Raw genomic sequence first — 23,101 nt, forward strand, 5'->3', positions numbered from 1 at the left:
ATCTGGACCATGACTGGATCTCTCAAACAAGACAATGATCGCAAGAAAACGTCAAAATCACCCACAAAGTAGTAAACTGACTGAACATTTTGGTTAATTGACCGCAAAAAGCCTGCAGACTTGAACCAAATTTAAAGATTTTGGTTTAAATTGAAGAGGGCAGTCCACAAGAGCAGAAAGGTTCTGAAGGATCTTGAAAGATTCTGTGGTCTAAGATCCCCACAATATATTAACTCAGTATTGTTATCGTTGCAAAGTACTGAAAAAGAAGGTGTGAATATTTTTGGGAGAAAAATAGGTAAATTGAGAAAAGTGTTTGTGGATTACATTGAACCACTAAATGAACATTTTCCGTATTTGCATTATATATTTTGATACAGTCGTTTTAGTTAATCTTCATCAAGGGTATGAATAATTTTGTAATGCACAGTATATACACACAGCAGAATTACAGTGATGGGATGTTTCCAAATCATCCCAAATAAAACCTTAATATGTACATTCAGAAAGGTAATTTTACATTTCGAATGAAAACAAAACAAAGTGTGCGTGTGTGCATCCCTTTAATATTCAGATATTTCAACTGTCCCTGAAGTTCATGTGTTGATTTCCAACATTACGTTCTCACATGTGAGTGATGTATTTCATTTATAATTTAAATATTGTTTCTCTTTTTAGTTGTTACAGCAAACTCTAGAGATGAACCGTTTCTCTGAAACAGACATGCATGAGGTATGTTCTATGAGTCTATGTCCATAAGGGAGGATTCCTGCAGTTCTCAAGATGACCAATTGCACAATTTCTAGTGTAGAAACATTGTGCAAAAGTTTAATACAGGGAAATATTTTATGCTATGTAAAAAAGTTGTGTAAGTCGCTCTGGATAAGAGCGTCTGCTAAATGCCTGTAATGTAATGTAATTTTACACATACTGGATGTTATTGTTGTTTCATGCAGCAGTATAGGTCATATTACATCATCCCGTATGTTTAGTATGCTTAGAGTGTAGCAGAATGAGGGGTGAAAAAAAACAAGAAGCTCAATCTGCGCCATAAATGGATAAACTAAACTTTAAATTAATCTGATTGGGAAAAGACTCAGGACATTAATCCAATCTAACAATTTGGGGTTAATTGACAAGGGCAGTCAAGTATATATTTTCCAACTCATCACAAAAGTTTGCATGTAGGTTTCTAACATGAAGACCCCATTTGTAAGTGATGTATTTAATGTATAATTCCAATGTTGTTTCTCTTTTTAGTTGATTCTGAATGTTCTAGATATCATCGGTTTCCCTGAATCTGCAGACAGGCCAGCAGACATGCAAGAGGTATTTTCTATGAGTTTGTCCACAAGGGAGAATTCCTGCTGTTCTCAGTACAAATTACACAGTTTCTAGTGTAGAAACTGTGAAGTACAGTTTGCAAAGCATATGGTAAAATGTTACACAGACCAGAAGTTATTGTTCCATACAGTAATTTACATAATTATGGTTCCTGTAGCATTTTTGAAATGATACAGAGTTTAGCAGGATCAAAGGCGAAAAACAAGAAGCTTAGTCTGGGTCATGACTGGATCTCTCAAACCATACTTAAAGATTCTGGTTAAAACTGAAGAGGGCAGTCCACAAGAGCAGAATGAATGTCCTTAAGGATCTTGAAAGATTATGTGGTCAAAAATCCCCCAATATTTTCAGCCATCTCATAAAACACTGCAGAAAACTCTGTGCTATTATCCTTCCAAAGTCATGGTGCTCGGGGAAAAATGTGAAAGTTGAGAAAAGTGAGGATTCCATTGAAACACTAAATTCTGAATATTTTCCACATTTGAGAATTTACATTTAAAAATCTCAGTACTTGTATTATTCATTTTATACAGTCTTGCTTTTTCATCTTCGTCAAGGGTATAAATAATATTGTTGTGGACTATGTGATATACACATATACACACAGCAGAATTGCTGTGAAATATAATGTTTATATTTCATCTCAAGTAAAGTCTTATTATTATGTGCACACAGAAAAGAAATGTATGGTTTCAAATAAAAACAAAACAGACTAAATCCTGCAACATGGACTAAAAACAAAGCGTATGTGTCCATCTCTTTAAATATTCAGATATATACTTCCCCAAAGTTCATGTGCAAGTTTCCAACATGAAGTTTTCACATTTGATTGATGTATTTCATGTGTAATTTCACTATTGTTTCTCTTTGTAGATGCCACAGGATGCTGAAGAGATGGTACTTCTCTCTCCACCTGAGCAGAGTACAGCACACACACAGGAGGTAATTTATGCAAGTCAGTCTGTCCACAAGAGAGGATTTCTGTGGTCCTCATGATGACAAATTGCAGTTTCTAGTGTAGGAACACAGTGAAGAAGTTAAATTTGTAAAGCATACTGGAATATATGGTACATAGAACAGGGGCCTCATTTATAAATATCTGAGTAGATTTCATACTAAAATGTTGCGTATGCACAAAATTAAAAACGTCTGTACGGTAAAAAATATCCTGATTTATAAAATTGTGCAAATTCTGACACAAATCAACTTGAAATTTTGTGTACATGCACGAGCCTAGTATTAACTGTGAACGTGATATGCATATAAATCAGCTTGTCGGGATAATGGAGTAGTCAAATCCGCAAAGCAAAAAAGAGAAACTTCATGAGTGTAAAATGAGATGCTCGGTACGGAGGAATAGACAAGATGGGCTATATTGTTTGGTGGCAATAGTTGTCTCATAACCAATAAGAGAAAATTTGTGGCTTAGCAGCATGTCACAGCACCATTTCAGAGATGTAAAAGTGGTCGGAAAAAAGTGGATGCAAGGAAGCACATTATGAGTGCAGCAAAGCGTTAGTGCTTGTTGTAAATTTCATAAGGTTAGACTACCATAGCCAGGAATGAACAATAACTGTTGCGATAGATTGAGCCACTTATCATCCTGTGATGACACATGGCATGTTTCGATAATGCTATATTGTACGATTACACAGAAATGTTTCGTAAATCTTAAAGCTGCACAGTTTCACATAGTTACAAAGATCAAACAGATACATCCACACGAAATATACAGAGCCATAAAAAAGTCAAAATAGGCATTCCTAAATTTGAAACAAAATGGAAGTAAATCAAATGTTTCTAATGTCAAAAATAAATGTGTAAAAATAAAAATGGCCTGAGGTGCAATTTGCACATTGACTAAAGTTTTCTGATGGCAACTATCTTGGACTAACACACCTGTCTCAAATAACTGTAGGGCAGCCATGTTTTCATGTGATCAGTATACAGTATTTCCTGCGCTTTGACGTTCAGGGATGTCCACCGGGTGTCATTGTTTATTCAGTTAACTATTTACAATTAATTTCTTCATAACAAAGAAAATAGACTCCAACAATGTCCAGTAAACTGTAGCTCAATAGCTTTGGTTCATATCAGACTAAACTCTAAATCCACTGCAGTTGGGATGAGTTTACACCAGACTCACATACTGTCATCCTGTTTATCCGCATCACATATTTTCATAATCTGAGTTCTTGTGTCATGATACTTATTTTTATCTATGTGGTTTTACAGGAAACAGATGATGGTCTCTGAGAGGTGTAAAGGACCCCGTTGTGGTTTCCATAAGGACGCAGTCTAAAGGCCTGATTCTTTTAGTATTTTTCTTTGCCAACTGGCGAACAGGATGCAACCCAAAACATCACTCTACCTTTCATTGCTAAGCCTGCTCCATGATGAAAAAATGTTCCTAGTTTGTTTTAAACCATAACAATCAGGGATGCTTCTCTTTTGCAAGAACATTTCACTCAGATTCCAGTGAAAACCTAGCATGTGAACACTGCTTTAGTTTATTCTGTGAAAAAAAGATTTTTAATGAAGATATCAGCCAACTGGCACTATTGCCATTTTTGATTAATTCACTTCACTTTATTTTCTACTGCTTGTTTTGTTTTACAGAAGCCGTATGTTTAGAGGAAAACTGCACTTGAATGCATTATGGCATTGCTGTGTAAATAATTTGATGTTGTCTTAATGAATTTGTATTGTGTGGGTTATCTAAGAAATGGTATTACAAAAAAATTAATAAATATTGTTTTTTTAAAAACGAGTACATATTGCTTAACTGCATTTGTATGCATTTGGTTTTATATGGTGAAAGCTCTAAAATTAGTACAGAAGTTAACACAATGTCGGTTTGGAGCATTATCATTTGCAAAGCAATTAGGATTCTATTGATTCACCTCAGTCTTTAATTTGATCAGTTCATTTTTTTGTATTTCTCTTTATGTAATGCAATATAGTACAATGTGACTATGATACTTTATTTATTCATGATATGCATAGCTATGTCTGACATAATGTAATTTAAGAGGATAAATAATCCCTCAAAATATGAAAAGCCTAATTAAGAAAAACGAACACCTTGTTAAATTACTGAGATTGCTAATCTGGTAGGAATGAAACAAGCATGCACAGGGGTCCCTAGGACTGAGAAAGTGATCTATCTATTTAAGATAAAAATCTAAGCTCTCTTGCAATATACACTCTGGCACAGTCAATGGTGGTAGATGTATAACAGCCCACGGACACCCACCACATAAGAGCTTATGTAATAAAACTTCGACAACAGAATAGGGAAACAAAACCCAGGGGACCAGGGATTGCCATTCTCCGTGAAGCTCATAAACACTAGTGGTTACGCGAGGTATTACAGTTTAGTAAGGCTCTGGTGCCAAAAAGCAAATTTCCCCACTGAAGTCCATTCAAAACTACAAATTTAACCAGGCCAAATTAAATTACTTTGGACAGTACTTTTAAGCTATAAAAATTTCTTCATATTGAAATAATTACTCTCCAGGCATCAATTTTTTCCCACAGTCCCACAGAAGAAAATATAAGGTACATTTCATTCCGGTTTGGTCCACATGGTTTTATGTCACAATGCGTGTACCTGCTCGCACAGACACACCCGTGCATGAAAAAGTCTGAGGCTGGGATTGACTTATCAATGCTGAAAAGAGTTGAGAGTTGCCAGCACAGAACCGCTATATCAGAACCAGAGACTGTAAAAAATAGATCAGAACTTGTAGAGTATTAAACCCTGACCTAGGATTACATGAATCCACCGCCACTATTGTTTTGATAATAGTTATTTTGATATTATTACTCATAATATTACTAAAAAAATGTTACCTGCCATAACTTTCTTGTGCCCATTTTTCATGGTAATGAATCATGGCAAATAAATGACTAATAAAGCTGGCATATGTGGCTCTTAAGATGCCATTATGCCGATTCCACCATATTATTTTGACTACATTGTCGTTCTGATATTTCTACTAATAGCCTACTATCATTAAAAATGTTATTAGTTGTCATATTTCTGTCTTGCAGGATGATGGCGAGTAATTGCATATGAAAAATAAATAGGCCAATATAAATTTAGAAAATGACAATAGCTATATTTAATTTGCTCTTAAATTATTCTTCAGACGATGCTACGGTGCTGATTAGCTAGCTAATGTAATGTACAGTCAAGTGTTGCCAAATGCTTTTATAAAAATATCGACTCCCTTATTTATTACTTTAACTTGCCTTGTCACAATGAGTCAACTTGCTCTCTTCCACAAAGTCCTGTAGCTAGCTGGCAAAAGTCACAGCTCGTTATAAGATTTGAAAGCTTTTTCGGAGCGCACCCCTAAGAGTTAACGTCATTGCTCTGCATTACTGTGATCCTTCACATTTAGGTGCCCAGTGCACACACGCAGGTGCCAAAAGCCCCATAGTCAAACATGGCAGCCTCCCGGAATTTGTCAGGGGGTTTTGGGGGGTTGGACCTGGGCGCAGAGTAAAAAATTCAGCAAACTCCAAAAGGGTAAATTTAAACAAAGACTTTACTTCCAAAACAAACAGGAGACAGACAAAAGGCCACAAAGGGCAATTCTCAAAAACACAAAAACTCTTTAGAACAGAAAACACCAGTACTACTCAAAATCCAAACATACGCAGAGCTCAAGGAACACGAGGGCAGAAAACAGTCAGGGCAGAATACAGGCAGGCGGAACACAGGCAGGCAGAATACAGGCAAGCAGAACACAGGCAGGTCGATACATAAGGAACGAGCACCTGAGTCAGGGAAACAAATAACTTAAATAGACAGGGGGATAACAAGACACAGGTGAACTCAATGCACAATTAATCCAGATAGGGAAGGGATAACAAGACATAGACAAAACTATGATTGAATAATTGAACACAATAATACAATTAAACACAGGGGAAAACAATGAGGGAAACAAACTGAAATACAAAACTGAGAAGTGCCGCCATCTGGCGGCCCAAAACAGAAAAAACAGTAACAGAAAAGAGCAGAATCCTGACAGAATTGGCTTTGTGCGCCATTGAGCAGCTCCAATAGGAGTCCACGGGTCTGCAGTTCTTGTATATCTCGATGACCAAAACTCATCGGAAGTATAAGACTGTTCAGATTTACAATTTAACTACGAGCCGGCCGTAACAATGTGGATTACTAAACTGGCTAGTGTTGACAAGACATCTGGCTGCATCATCATAGAATGAACAAAGTCCAAAGGAAAGTCAATTCCAGTGCCCCCTTCGCTGTTCCTGCCTCATGTACGTGCCCCTTGTTTCCACTCACAGAAAATCCTGACTTATTTGTCTTCCAGAGTGGTGCTGAGAGTTTATAAGGAGCATATCTAACATAAATGAACGATTAACGGGTAGCCTTAATTGCTAGTCTGTCTTTTTGAAGTCTGAACAAAAACAAACAATATAAAGTATACAGTATTTTTGTTAAAGTATGTAATGTAACTTTGTGACATTATATACAATAAAAGCATTTTATTGTGCCAGAGGATCGCTGAGTCATGCAAGGAACCAGGGAAACCAAAAGAAATGTCAATGAGCCTGGCTCTGTGGTCACACACGGCCTGCTGCTGGATGGAGGGAAACCATTTCTGGTTCCTGGAACACTGGGTATATGGCCCTCCAGGGGCTTTGATGCAGAAGCTACATCTGTCGTTGGCACCCATCACCTTCTGGAAAGCTGGGTGACCGGCCAGCCTCGCAAAACCTTCCCCCGCCACGTCCCTCTGCTCCTCCATCGTGTTGGGGACTCTGATGACATTCATTGTCACAGCCTGAAGAAGCCGAGGACCTCAACAGTAGTACCCCAGTCACAGTTCGGTCCTGATGGACGCCAGAAATTAGGTTGGGTGTGGCCTTCTTGAAAAAAATAAAATAAAATACTGAGCAGTGGCATGGATGTGTCGACCCTGGTGTATGTCATCTGACAATCATTCTGTAGGGAGTAAATGGCAAACTAGTGTTGCAAGGTTACCTTTATTACAAATGTAATTTGTTTATTCAATTATTAAATTATTGATAAATATTTATTATAAAAATAGTGGGCTATTTATTATGTTATGTACATTATGCACCCTATTCTTGTGCTGTATATGGAAACCTAGTATAAATTCCCAACCGTTCTGCTGTATTCTTAACCCAATACCATCAGGGTTTGGGGATTATCTGGGTTTATGCAAATGTGAGACAAGCATTGATGATTATCTTGGTTAGCTTTGGTTTCTACCTTACTACTCTCCCATGAATCCCATTTCTGCCTAGTGTCTTTCTTATTGTGGAGGCATGAAAACTGACCTTAGCTGAGGCTAGAGAGGCCTGCAGTTCTTTGCATGTTCTTCTGGAATCTTTTGTGACTTCCTGGAGTTGTCACTGTACCCTTGGAGAAATTTTGGCAGGACGGCCACTCCTGGACAAATATAGTACTGTTCCAAGTCTTCTCCATTTGGTGATAATTGCTCTCACTGTATTTCCATGGACTCCCAGAGCCTTAGAAATTGCTTTGTAACCCTTTTTAGACAAATACATTTCAGCAACTTTTTTTCCATTTCTTCTGGAATTTCCTTTGATCGTGGCACAGTGTGCTTGTACAAATTTTGTGGTGACTACTTCACTCTGACAGTAAGGTTCAAAATGAGTGAGATTCAGATTCCACAGGGCTTCCAAATTCCAAATGAATCTAATCAAATAAATGTGGTTAATTGTTTTTTTTACATGGGTGATATGGGTGTTTGAGAACTTTTTCCATCCATACATCCACTATCTATACCTGCTTATTTCTGGTCAGGGTCACAGGAGGTGCTGGAGTCTAGGCCAGGATGCATGGGGCGAAAGTCCGTCGCAGGGCACACACACTCATACCTAGGGGCAATCTAGACTCTCCAATTAACCTAACTTGCATGTCTTTGGACTGTGGGAGGAAACCAGAGTACCCGGAGGAAACTTTGCGGACACGGGGAGAAAATGCAAACTCCACACAGAACTCCACCACTGTGAGTTCTGTGTCCGCCCTTGATAACTTTTTTCATTAAATGAAATGAAATCTTTTTTCCTTGCTCAGTTTCCCTCTGTCTGATATTACATTTTGTCTAAAGATCTGAAACCATTCAGTGTGACAACTATGCAATAATAGAAGATATCAAGGAAGGGGGGCAAATACCTTTTCACGGCACTGTATGTCGAACATATACTCAGTGTCATGCGGTTAAAAGATAAGACACAGGAGTCTATATAACTGTAAAGCTTAGAGATGGCCACCTACGTGATGCAAGTAAACACAGCCACTAATTAACTGGTTTCAGGTGGAAGGATGGCAGAGGAATAGGCAGAGGAGGAACAAACTACACCAGCATCAGTGAATGTGAATGATTTGCTGAAAGAGGAAGATTAAAAAACCTGCCCAACATAACGACGACATACTTTTTCATGCCACTAGCTAGCAAGAGAGACTGCTAGCTAGACTGTCTTTTACTGTCCAGAGACAAACCAGGTGGAATTTTAACTTACCACGAATGGCCATGACATTATGCGACCATCAGTAATTTAAAATAAGCAATAAGGTATACAAGAATAAAAAGGTCTTCTTTTCATGGTTATTTTAATTTTATGTAGAAAAAGACTGGACAAAGGTAATACATGTTCAGGGTGATTAGAAAATTTCCAACAATAAGATACATTAGACTGCTCAATTATGTAGCTATGGACTAATACAGGTAGGAGAGTGTAATTATTATCACTTGTTCAACACAATTGCAAATAATTTATTATTTCTTATGGTGACATTATATGTATTATGCCCAATAGAGAAACCATGTTTACACGTGGTGTTTCCATAATTTGTGCCAATACTGTATACGTATGTAGGCGCTCACACAAAAAACACAGAATACAGAAAGTGCCTTAACAAGGCAAGAAAACCAGACAGCCAACATAAAAAGCACACAAAAAAATCAGTAGACATGCCTTTGAAAGAGGACATGTGGCGACATCTGCTGGAGATATAATGATACTACATTGGCATGCAGTCCGCATGAGCAGAGTGTGTACACCATGTTGAAGTAATCCAAAACGTAACCATTTAATCTTAAGAAAATACTACACAAATCAAGATATCGCTATCTTATTTTTACTTTCTGTTTGTGAAAATTGTGAAGATAAGAAATAATGCCTGTATAAAAATGTCATGACTCAAAAGCCAGCAACGTAAAAACTGCAAGAGAAAGTACTTCCACATATCAACGTTCATGGTCTGATGGGTTACTCACTTAAATACGTTAGTTCCGGGTCGTGGGAGTGACTTTGAACCTGGGGTTCAAATTCTGAGAATAGAATTTACTAATTACTGTGGTTGGAAGAGCGTCACCATGTTTCTGTGTAAACGGCTAACTAATGCAAAAACTTTCACGGATACACCCTGAGAAGTAAGTAAACTCGACCAACATATTTTTCTGACCAGTGTGCTATTCACATAGGACACCTTCAGGTGAAAAAGAGAATAGCTCTATCTGTATAATCAGGAGCTGACATGGTTCGGTTTACCAGTGAATTGTAGGAAAGTGGTGCAATCATTTTTGCAGCAAAGATATCTTTCATGCAGGGGTAAGCCAATAACAATCCCCGGTAAATTAGAATTATTTGATCATAAACTGAATGTTGCTGATGATGATGCTCCTGTGTTTAAGGTTGTTTTTCAAATAAATGCCTAATGTCTTGGCCCTTCCTTTTCACTTGCAGCATTATGTTATATCAAGTCATGCATTGACTGCAAACACAAGATGAGAATGATGAAGATGGAGGAATTAAAATGGAGCTCCACATAATGTGTACAATATCTGACAGATCCACCCACCACATATAAATAGCAAATTACACAGCATATGCCTATTAATTCAACTGCAATATGGACCACTAAGTAACACAACCTTTACTTTTCACTGAAAAAACCCAAACAATCCCTGACAATAGCAAAGTCAGCAAAGGTAGCACAAGAGAGTTAGGGTTAGTAAACTGTAACTGGCGGTATGACTCTGTCAAAACAACATGAAATCTTATAGGTGCTTATATCAGGAAGGCACACAAATAATCATTTGAATTACAACGAGTGGAGGAGCTAGCTGGCTAAATGAACCAAGTAGATGTTGGTTGGAAAATCACATAACACAAATGCAATATAAGACAAGTAACATCAATTTATTTGCACAGCAACACCATACTGTACATTGAAGTGCAGTTTTCCTCTAACCTGTCTTTATGACATTGTCTATAAAACAAAAAATGCAGTACAAAAAAATAAAGTGGAATTGAATTCAACAAAAATGGTGACAGTGACAGTTTGCTAACATCTTGATTGACAAGTTCTTTATGGTATTAACTAAAACCATGTTCGATAGCTTGATTTTCACTGGAATGTGACCAAAATGTTATTGAGAAAGACAAGCATCCCTGATAACTGATAATTCAATGTTTCTCAGTCCTGGTCTTGGAAGCCTGTGTGTCCACTGGTGTGTGTTCTATAGTAGTAAGCTATGTATTGTAATGAGCTGCTAATTGTTCTTAGACACTAATTGTTCTTAATTGGCCTTTTTTAATGACAAAAGACCCTCATGCCTCATTATGCTAGAAATAGCAATGTATGCTCTTAAAAAATAAATGTCCCATATTCACATTCTAGGAATTTCACAGATGCTTTCATTTACTGTGCTGTATGCACTACATAGCAAATAATTTCAGTTGAAAGAGGTTATAGCTAATTGATTCACTTACAAACTGACAGGTGAACTCAGTTGGGTCCCATTTGCTCAATGTGTGGAAACCTGAAACTACTGTATTTGTGTAATATGAATGGAGTTTACTGACAGAAAATGGCAACAAGCCAAACATGCATTGTTTTACACACAATTATGGTGGAACACACTTTCAAGAACTTATTTGATTAAGAGATCGGCCATGACAAATCTACACAGTGGGTCCCCAGGACCAGGGTTGAGAAACACTGATAACTCAAACCAAAAACATTTATTCAGCATGGAGCACTATTAGCAAGGAAAGCTATGAGTGATGTTTTGAGATTTTATAATTCTGTGTGCCAATTAGCAAAGAAAAATACTACAAAATGCATTGTGGGTACTGTCAATCTGGTAAATCTCAGTGGCAGAACTGTATATGTTTTGTTACAAATTGATGCTGGCAAATGCCTTTGATTTAATATATACATATATTTTAAACATAAGTAATATAGTAATACACCTTATTGATTACTGGTCTTACTAAATAAAGATCATTAAGTGCACAAATACTACCAATCCCCATACACCAGACGTAATGTTTACTTTACAATGTTAAAATTTCAGCCATGAAATATGGCTGATCGGTTTTCAGAAGAACCTAGTATTGATATTAATGCAAACCATTACCCAAAATGCACTACCAATCACTACCAATAATTTGGAGTTTAGATTTTCTGCAAAACAAAGTGCTTTTGGTGAATGCAAGGAACAGCTAAAATGTGTTTTAGTTTATTCGACAAGTTTGTTTACATAGATCTTAACAGCTCAGAGCTATATTATTGCAGTTAACACATTTTTTCTGTCTGACAAATAATCAAAATAACATGACATTGAATAATGTATGGATTGTTATCAACACAATAATTACATGTTTTACACTGTGATTCTATTCATGTACTTACGAAAGAGAAAAACAAAAAAGCAGCCCTCCTATTTTGTGATCAAAAATAGAATGTCATGGTTCTGTGTTTCTCTCTGTTTTTCCTTGTTGGGCCGCCAGATGGCGGCACTTCTGTTTTGTGTCCTGCTCGTTCCCCTGTTAATTGTATTATTGCTTTCAATTAGTTTATTATTGTTTCTGATTGTGTCTCGTTGTTCCCACCCTGTCCTGGTTTGATTGTTAATTGTGCCCTCCTGTGTCTTGTTGGTTTTCAGTCTATTTAAGTTCTTTGTCCCCTTGCCTCAGGTGCTGGTTCATTGTGTTTGTTTCTGACTTGTGTGTTCCTGAATACGTTTCATTTGTGTTTCTGACTTTGTTTCTGCTTGTGGTTCTATGTGTCTTACTGCCTTTTGTGTATATGCCTGTGTGTTCCACCTGCCTGAATTCTGCCTGTCTGTGTTCTGTTCAGTGTTTTTTTAGTTAAGAATTTGAGTTTGTTGTTTTGCCCACCGTGGCCTTTTCTGTTCCCTGTTTGTGTTTGCCTTTTTTTGTAGTAAAGTCTTATTTCCCTTTACCTCTTGAGTTCCTGTGTTATTTTTCCACTCCGCGTCTGGGTCCTACCTTCCCGCACGTGACACAGAATATGCCTTGTTCCTTCTGTGAAAATTAACTTGTGCAAGCTCTGTTGTGCCAGAAGCAGACAGTGGTGTCTCTGGCATTATGCCAAAAATATGCCATTAATGCTCAACTGGGTTCACACCAGGTGGCTGAGAAGTCCATCACATGTGGCTAATGCCAGTGCTATGCTCCTCAATCCTCTGACTGATAGATTGAATTAAGATATTTAAAATTGAACATATCCATGATGACATATGGTAAAAACTACTCTCTATGTACAAGTATCATCTTCAGAAACCTCTTTTCTGCAGGAAAAATAAAAATGTGAAATGTGAAGATGATCACTCTGTACAATCAAAGACTGCCATTAACTGTACCTTCTACAGGTGTAAACTTTCAGTGGTGGAACTCAGCACTTGGATGTAAAGTTCTTGAGGTCGGCAGCATTTTGCCAGTCCTCAGTAGTCCACAGCCTGTTCTCCTTACACTTTGAGTAAGTGCATGGACCCCACAATCTAGAGTATGAGCTTTCATATGTTGCCCTTTGGTTGGGATGTCTTTCCCTCAGAATTCCATCCGATCCATGGATTGGTATGGGCTGCCGAAACCTCTATATTTTGTAGATCGTGTATGGGCTAGGACACGCCCGATCTGAATCCGATCCTGTCTGACACTACAACACTTAATATGCACGTTACTTCTCGCCTGTAGCAAAGCTTTGCATCCGTACTTTCTGACTTTGTACTCTGATTACGCCAATTGCCTGAATGCACTGTCACACCCGTGAACAAGCTTTATGAGTAGTACCTGCTACGATGTCTGTTGTGGAACGTATAGGAAGTGGAATCCAAAAGCAGCCCTTCAGCCACTTGCAACATTTGCAATGCCAGTGTTTCAAAGGACGGCGTTAGTACAGCTAACACAATACAATGATACAATGAATTTGATAAAGCATCTGAAGAAACACCACTCAAAGGAGTATTCCGACATCTCACAGTTATTTTTATTCTTTATTGGAATCTTCAAGCTTGGTGATAATGTTTATACACCACTTCAAAGTAGGGCTGGGCGATTTAGCATACAGTATTTTAGGTAGGCTATAGCTGACAATATGAATTCACGCAGCAGTATGTGATTTTCTATAAAGGACCAAAAATGCCAAAATAAAAAATAAACAAAAATAAATATATGTACACAGAAATACATTAATGGATAAAATCTCGGCTTGGGGCCTTTCTGTGCGGAGTTTTCATGTTCTCCCCGTGTTTGCGTGGGGGTACTCCGGTTTCCTCCCACACTCAAAGACATGCATGTTAGGTGCACTCCTGTAGTTGCCCTTGACCAAGGCACTGGCCTCAGAATTGGAGTTGGTCCCCGGGTGCTGCACTGTGGCTGTCCATTGCTCCTAAGTAACTAGAGCCGCATTTCCACCGCAGGAACTTTACCCCGGAACTAGGAACCTTTTGAGGAACTCAGTGCGCTTCCACCGCAGGAACTAGGGTTTAAATTTAGTTCCGGGGGCTTTATTTTACCCCCCAAAAAGTTTCTGCTCGGGGGGTAGTACTTTCCGAAAGTACAGGAACCTTTTGGGTGGAGCTTGCAGCGCTGAACATTTCTGATTGGTCGAATACTCACAGCATTTTTTTGTGTTTATTTTCAGCCGCCATGTTTAAAAATATGCAGCCGCAAACCAGTTTATTTTCATAATAACTTCAAAACAAACTTGTATGTTATGCGGCGCAGTAGCCTAGTTTTGGTTATAGCCTGCCAACGTCTTGGAATTATAACGTGTGCTCTTCTGTTCTTTTCTTGCTTTAGTATTCGTTTTATAATTTTTTTAAAAATAAAAAGCATTCGTGCTGGGACAGCATAGCCTATTACGTACCAAAACATTCAAACGGATTAATTCGGTTGCTGAATATTTTCTTCCGGATTTTCTTTGTTTAGCTTTAGCTTTTTCAGACTGCCGTAATTTTACTCTGCCATTCTTCAATTCCACAAAAAGACCAGGAAGACTATGGACTAATTTATGGTGCATGGTTCGCATCTGGAGGGCACACTTCGCTGCTCGGCTAGCAGTAACTTCGAAGGAAAGCAAACGGTGGCTGTAGGCTACCACTACTAATTTAAATTTTCACGCAAGTCCGAGTTTTCGTTCTATTCTTGTCATTTTGCGATTAGCCTATATGGAATTGACGATGAGAAAGTAATCAAACAGAAAATTGTTTACAACGTGTGCATGTTTTCTGCTGTTGTTGCCAGTTATACATATAAATGTGAATGCATTCTGTCGCTTTGGATGTCAAGACATGAAAGCGAATGTTCGCATAAAAACATAATGAATGTGTTTGAGAGGATATATAAAACAGTTACAATCTGACTATTGGCCTGTAATATCCTATTTGTTGCATAACAACGGTCCAAGTTCAACTACCAACGACAGTTTTGCTTGACAACGGTAAAATATGCCCAAACGGCTGCAGAAGAATATTTCAATTCCAGGTGATTAAATCGATAAAAAAAATAAATACAAAAGTAACCATATATAATCATTGTTGGTAACCCGTTGTATATAAGTGGAATAAACCCCTCCGGGCTGTCCCGGTTATTAGAAAATAATGTAGGCTACTTTGGTGGTAGTATGGGGTTACAGAAGAAATCATAGGACAGATGGACCGACGACAACGTCGCTTTTTCATACGTCAGGGGGCTAATTTGCCTAATCTTCATGGGACTTTAGACCGCGGTGGAAACGCAGACAACCATGGGCTGAAGGAACCTTTTAGTTCCTTGAAAAGTAGTTCCTGGGACTAAAAGTTCCGGGTACTTTTGGTGGCTTAGGATGGGTCAAAATGCAGAGGACAAATTACCCCACGGGGTTCAATAAAGTATATCTTTATCTTTCTTCCTCAGTTGGTATTCTACCTGTCAGTTGACCTTTAGCAAACTCATGATGAACATTGCAGACCACCAATCCCTGCATAGAAACAACTGCCATGTAATATTTCCTCCAACATCTAGCTTTGACCGGCACTGTCCAACCATATAGTTGATAGTGTATAAAAACTTTAGCTAGCTATCGTCACTTTCCCAAACCCAGACACGCTCCCTTGTGGCGTGTGTTCAGTCCTTTCATTGAGAACTTCGAAAGGACATGGGCAAAAAAAAGTAGGTGTCCGGTACTTAGGGTAATTAAACTACCTTTGTGTGAACATCTCCATCCAAACACATATTGGCAAATTCGGACCAGTTTTATAAACAGCACCCTGTCCGAGTGCAGGAAATGGGCCAATTCGGCACTGGGCGTCAACATCGCTGAGTTTATTCTCTGATTTCGCAAGCTTTGAAAGGGGGTGTCTGTTAACTGACCTTACAATTCATCTATGTATGTGTTTGTGACAAGTGCTGCTGTGTTTCAAGCTGTTTATTTATTGGGTAAATGGACAGGGAACAACGCAGTCACATATTATTATACGAAAATAGCAAAAAAGCGTCCATCTATGGATAATCTGATGACAGCTACAAGTTACAGAGCTTCTGTAGGTGGTTGAAAGCTACTGTTGGGTGACTTGCAGAAGTGGCACACGTTATCCTGACCGGCTGGAGGGCAGTCGTGGTGGTGTTATTTTTTATTCCCTTGCACAAGCCAAAGACAAACTTGGAAAAGTGTTGATTGTGGATAAAACAGTCAATACCGCAGACAGACACAACCAGGAATATTTGCCTGAAAGTAAGCTATATTCTGCTTATTAATAACATGTCTAGTCTATTAACTGGAGTTAGCCAAGTGATTAAATCAAATAAAAGATTGTTGTCAAATGCAACATTAACAATATAGCAGATAGGCAGTTGGTAGCTGGCAAGGAAATGCTTAACGTTAGCCTGCAAGCATTGTTGTGTAACTATGTGAAGGGAACACAAAGGTAGTGGTGAAACAATAAAAGAAATAATAAATTGAAATAAGAGACTACATATGTCATCACATTGGTGGCAAGCGTGTGCACAAGTGTTTGCTGTCCCTGATCTTGAAAAATTGCATGTTCAGGTTTATCAGGAGAAAATAAGTACAACGTGTGTGTGTATGTATGTACGCACATATCCATATGTTTGTATGTGTGTACATATATATTTTTGCTTTTTTTTTTTAATTGGGCTATTTTTTTCAAGATTGGGTGGGTTCACCATTTTCAAATCTGGGAACACTGTCCACTCGTCCAAGGCAGCAATCACTATCCACTTGGTTTAGTCATGTAGCTCCTCCACTCATTGTGGTAATTCAAAGGATCATTTGTGTGCCTTCATAACAGAAGCACCTATAAGATTCTGTCATGTATTTTTGATGGATTAATACCGTTAGTTATAGTTTTGTAGCCATATGCAGCTAGCTATTATGCTTCCTAATGCTAACTTAGCAAGCTACTCTTTATAGCTACCTGTAACATTATGCATATTACCGATCTCTCAGTGAAAGTAAAGGTTGTGTTACTTAGTGGTCCATATTACAGTTAAATCAATATGTAGATACTATATCATTTACATAGTAATTTGGAACACATTATGGAGAGTACCATTTGAATAAGAAAGTGAAAAGGAAGGGCCCAGACATTACGGATTTTTTTTTTTTTTTTTTTTTTTTTTTTTTTTTACGGATCTAAAAGACAAGGGATGCAGGATCTACCAGCATCATTCAGTATATGGTCACAATAAATATAGCTCATAGGGGAATTGTTATTTTTTATTTACTTATCAATAATAGCATTATTAAGGCAATTGTTACTTTATTTATTTTGTTTATTGGCTACGTTACACCTAAATTTCCCCACCTGGGGATTAATAAAGTCCATCTTACAAAAAAATGTAATAAAATCACTGCATGAAAAATATGTTTACTGTAACAATGACTGCACCACTTACAATTCACTGGTGAACCAAACCATCAGTTCTGGATAATAATACAGACAGAGCTTAAGAGCTATGCTCTTTTTCAACTGGAGGTGTACTATGGAATAGCACTCTGATCAGGAAAATAATGTTAGTCGAGTTTACTTCTGAGGGTCCACCTAAAGGTTTTTGCATTGATTAGCAGCTTACAGGAGAACTATGTTAACCTCTTATAACCACAGTCGATAGTATATTCTCTTCTAAAAAGTAAACAGAAATAAGCATATAAGTGTCTAAAATTTTTTTTTAACTTCCAAAAGGACCATGCCCCCAGACCCCCACAGCATTTACGTGTCCCCCCAGGTTGAAAATCACACCTATGCCTCTGTGTCACTCTGTATTATGCACATAAAATCTTGTGGTATTGGAAGCAAAATATTATATTATAAAATCAAAACATACCAGGAAGTATCTTTATATATGGAGACACCCGAAATATAATTAGGATCCTCATGAAATTTATAGCACTGCCAACAAAAGCCTCTCCGACAGAGCCTGAAAATCAAAAATGACAGCAAAATATAATCGTGACAAAGTGCAACTCTATTTTATGTTTTTCTCCCATAATAGTAACAATAACTAATTGATTAAAATTAGGGAGGGAATTGGGCATGGAAAACTTAAAACAATTATTTATTATTCAACAATAATAAAAAATAAAAAACAAAAAGTAAAAATAGGAGAAAGACATGCCTTCAATTTTACTCCATATGGCGAATGCGATAGATATCAGGATACATGGAACTGAGACTTGAAGGCAATATAGCAACACAGCTCTGTTGCTTTCATCTAAGAAGGAAAATGCAGTTGTCACTCACGTCATTGCCGACATTAGTTGTGAAAATATTATTTTATTAGTCATGAAGATTTTGTATTTTTGACACACTGTAATTTAAATTTTAAAATGACCGACATTATTTGCATAGATTTATCTGCAACTCAGCTGTTTTAATAATTAATATCTGAATGCGGGACAATAATGACAAAACATCCTTGATGATAAAATGTTGTATTCACAACATTAATATGTCATTTTAAAAAATCCTTATTTCACAATTAAAACACTAAACTCTCAGTGTTTTCCCCTTTTCTGGTACATTTTGGAGTGAATGTGTGTGAGGTCATGTTAGCTCTTGTAGCCATGCCATTGCAGACTGATTCTCTGTCTGTAAGGTTGGGGTTGGCGAGCAACGTCAGAAGCGGACAATAAATCCACGGGGAGTCTAAAAGCTGACTGCGAACAGCAGTCAACCACTGAGCGAGGTAGGAGAAAGGAAAAAGGGGAATAAACCCTGGCAAAAGGCCAAACAAAAGGCAATCCTCAAAAACAGGACGAAAGTCTCTTCACTGAGAACAAAACACAACACACGCCTAAGTAGGCTAAGTAAGATCTCCCAGCTCAAGCCTTAAACTAGCTGGAGATAACTCTATCCACGAATACCCTCTATGAAAAGTGACCACTCTCAAGTGCCCCGGTTGCTACGTGTTTAGCTCCCGTACCAGATAGCCATCGAGTAAGTCACATCGAGCTCTCAAAATACCCAGAGCGTTACCGGATGCTTGTGCAATGCAAGAGCACCAAGCAGAGGGAGTGAGGTCCCTATAAAGGGTAGACTCCAGGTGGCCCGAAACAGCAATGAGCCGGTAATGGGAGAGCGAGGAGAATCTCCTCTGCTGCCACCCAGTGGCAGCACCAACGCAAGCACAGGCACATTACACTGTCTGTACTTTGGACTTTGCACATGAATTCTCCTTTGTCTTCTGTTTTTACATCCCTCAGTTTCAGAGAGAAGTTTCCTTTGGGAATCTTCTCACTGAAGAACGCAGCACGCCACCTGAATCTCTCGTGCTCTGACTCTGGTCTGTTCTCCCCCTCAGAAAACAGCAGCACCAGGATTTTTCAGTTTCAAAACAAAGCAGTCTGTTTCTGCATTTGTATTTGGTTAAGGGGGTGGAGTACTTACCAATATCTATTTTCACCTTAGTTTCATTGGACTCGTGAACAGTGCGAACTACACACTTTTACGGCCCTTTGTCTTCAGTAGTGACATTCCTAAGCAGCAGAGAGAAGTTTCCTTTGGAGATTTCTTCAGAGAAAAACTGGGCCCTGCTGCTGTAAAGTGGGCTCTGTGATTCTGGTCTACTCTCTCCTTCCTGGAACAAATTCACCAGGGTTCCAGAATCCTCCCTCATCCACTGCACCTCCAGCAGGTGCAGAGGTAGTGGGGTATCCACAGAGCAGGGTAACGTCACAGACGCCCCAACTGGACAACTAGGGGCATTGCAGGACCAAGCACTGAAAAACCTGGAACAGAGCAGATCACTTTGAAATTCCTTCGTAATGCATGCAAAAATCTATAATACATGAAACTGATCCATAGCTATATAAGTTATTATACCAAACATAAACTAGAATACTAGAATAAACAGCCAAGAACATAATGAAAAATGAAACTGATGTAGCAATCAAACCTTTTACAGTAACTACATGTAGCGATGCTTCATATCAGAAAAAATGAGCCACAATAACACAATGAACACAAAAAATCATGCTACTACAAACTTCAGAGCATTTCTGTAAGGATTCTTGTTGTCGTCATCCAAGCTGCCATGGTCCACAGTAATATAACGTAGCATCAATGATTAGCCAAAGAAGTACAGAGATAAGCATGGCCATTGATGTAGTCCTCCACTTAACCATTTATCTTTATCACCTACACAAGCCATCTCATTGAAGTTCAAAGAAAGTAATATAAAAGCAAAGCTTCCTTTGCCTATTTCATTTCCTGCTCCCTAAAAATACTTGCATGTAAACTGCTCAACTCGCTCAAGACACTAACAATTTGATAGGATTAAGTTAAATGCATACAGTGCCATGAACAATTATTTGCCCCCTTCCTGATTTCCTGTATTATTACAGATTTGACACACTAAAGGGTTTCAGATTTTTAGACAAAATGTTAATGTTAGACAAAGGGAAACTTAGTAAACAGAAAACATTTTTTAAATAATTATTTCATTTATTTAATGAAAAAAGTCATTAAACACCCATATCACCCATGTGAAAAAGTAACTGCCCCCTTAGTTACGCAATCAAACAATTAACCAAATGGCTAAAGCTAAGCAGACCCGAAAACAATTCTCACTGCTCTCCCAAGAGAACATAAAGTATTGACAGTTTTGGATGTGTCCAATGGTTCTTTCTCTGTTCCAGCGCACCTGGACAGCTAGTTCTGGTTTTCTTTCACTATAGAAGAAAAGCAATATACTTTTACAAGACTGAGTCAAGGGTTTCATAACTCACCCACATTGTTTCATCGAGCACTGGCTGATGTGTTGGCTCGATGCCCAGGGCTAGAATCTGAGGTGATTCAATATGTTGATGATTTACTTATCTCATCTCCTGACAAGGAGACTCTCATGCAGGACCTTGGGATACTCCTGCTGCATTTGGCTGACAGCAAGGTAAAGTGTAATCCTTACAAAGCACAAATTGCACAGGAGGAAGTTGCATATTTGGGAAATGTAATTTCACAGGGAAAGAAAAAACTGACTGCTGACCGCACTTAGGCAATAAGCATGTGCAATCGCCCAAACACCGTTCGGGGGGTGCGTAAGATTATGGGGCAGATTCCAAACTACTCTAAGATTGCACAACCACTAAATGACTTGTTGAAAGGGGCAGGAGGGCCTTGTGATGTAATTGAGTGGACGTCGAACTCTGAGGTGGCATACATCACTTTAAAGCAAAAACTGTGTATGGCCCCAGGACTGGGACTGCCAAATGCTATGCTCCCATTCACTTTGTTCACTCATGTTTCGGGGGGGGGTGCATATGTCTGCGGTGCTCACACAGAAGCATGGGGACCGGCAGCAGCCTGTTGCTTATTTTTCATCCAGGCTGGGTGCAGGAGCTCAAGCAATGCCACGGTGCTTACAAGCAGTAGATGGGGCTACGGACTCTCTAAGGCAAGCGCTGCCACTGATAGGAACACAGGATGTGGGAATTGTTGTGCCTCACGCTGTCCTTGCTATTTTGACTGAAAAAAATCTTCTGTAGTCCACATGGCTCGGTGGACCCGACGGGAAACAAGCTTGCTTATGCCATTCGTTCATCTGAAACACCCCAGCTCTTTGAATCCAGCCACACTGCTGCCATCACCTGATGAGGGTGAGCCTCATCACTGCTGTGTTGACATAGAACCAGGTAACACTAATAGAAATAGAAACCATGACAATAACTGTCTTTTGAATTTGCGACATTTAAACAATCTGGCCTTAGTTGATTTAAAGACTTAAAACCTGAGAATTTCACACTCCTCCTCATCGATCTGTTTAGTTACTTAAAATGTCCCCTATATTGGATTTGCTGCCATTTTGCACGTTCTGAAAAACACTCATTGCTTATTCTTCTGTGGATGACACTTAACATAACATAACATAACATAATGATGAGAACAGGCCATTCAGCCCAACGATGCTCGCCATTTTCGTACCTAAATTAGTGCTCTGATTACCAACAGACTAGATAGTTTCTAACACTGTATCAAGCCTAGTCTTGAAAATCCCCAGAGTTTCTGCTTCTACTACATGGTAGGCTATTCCACATATTGTCTACTCTCTGTGTGAAAAAATTCTTCCTAATGTCTGTATGGAATCTACCTTTTGTTAATTTCCATTTATGTCCCCTTTTTCTAACAGAACTCAACCTGAAGAATGTCTTGTAGTTCACTTTGTTGATCCCCTTTATGAATTTAAAAGCCTCAATCAAATCACCCCTGAGTCTCCTTTTACTAAGCTTGAAGAGATTAAGCATCTTAAGTATTTCCTTATAGCTTTAATCTTTCATACCAGGAATTAATTTTGTTGCTCTTCTTTGAAATTTTTCCAGAGCCTCTATATCTTTCTTGTAGTAATGAACCTAATGTGAACCCCTTTACCGACCATGCAGCCGTGGCACCCTCTGTACTGTGACCCCATCTCCATCTGTAACCCTCACAGCTCTTCCCTGATTTCAGGCTCTCCTTTAACCCTTTGAGGTGCGAGATGAAAAATATGTGATTCTTAACTGAACATTCAAATGCTGATGTAGCAATCACTATTATTATTTGAAAGCAATGGAGTTCTAGAACACTGACTAGACCAAAAGTAGACCAAAAAATCTACTCTTGAAAAGGATTAAAACATAACTTCAAGCAGAAGATCCATCCAACCATTATCTTTACCCGCTTATCCTGAGCAGGGTCGCGGGGTCAAGCAGAATATATTTTGATTCAATTTTTTCCTTTTTAAAAAAAATTTATTTTATTTTTTTTAAGTGACCAGAATTGGGATTTTGCAGTAATGGGACATGCTTACAGATGCATTTAGGGATTCTGAACTGGGGTGAAATGGGGAAAGGATAAGTACTGTTTGTATTTATGTCATTCAAAACATTTTATGTCAGAAAACGGTTGAAAAACTCAGCACCTCAGTAACTTGCAATACC

General features: G+C 38.4%; 1 protein-coding gene and 1 long non-coding RNA gene across 2 annotated transcripts in view; both read left to right on the forward strand.

Annotated features, from left to right (window-relative positions):
- The window catches only part of LOC118213379, a 73,828-nt gene that overhangs the window by 19,671 nt on the left and 31,056 nt on the right, over nucleotides 1-23,101 (forward strand). The window contains exons 12-14 of the mRNA XM_035392297.1: nucleotides 679-732; nucleotides 1,261-1,329; nucleotides 2,218-2,286. Of these exons, the coding sequence (XP_035248188.1) occupies nucleotides 679-732; nucleotides 1,261-1,329; nucleotides 2,218-2,286 (192 nt within the window). The remainder of the gene's footprint in view (nucleotides 1-678; nucleotides 733-1,260; nucleotides 1,330-2,217; nucleotides 2,287-23,101) is intronic.
- On the forward strand, nucleotides 8,438-11,822 carry LOC118213391. The gene is made up of 2 exons (XR_004762410.1): nucleotides 8,438-9,809; nucleotides 10,123-11,822. It is a non-coding gene; the product is annotated as an uncharacterized LOC118213391 (long non-coding RNA).

Source organism: Anguilla anguilla, chromosome 14, assembly GCF_013347855.1.
Source record: "Anguilla anguilla isolate fAngAng1 chromosome 14, fAngAng1.pri, whole genome shotgun sequence".
In the NCBI taxonomy this organism is placed as follows: domain Eukaryota; kingdom Metazoa; phylum Chordata; class Actinopteri; order Anguilliformes; family Anguillidae; genus Anguilla; species Anguilla anguilla.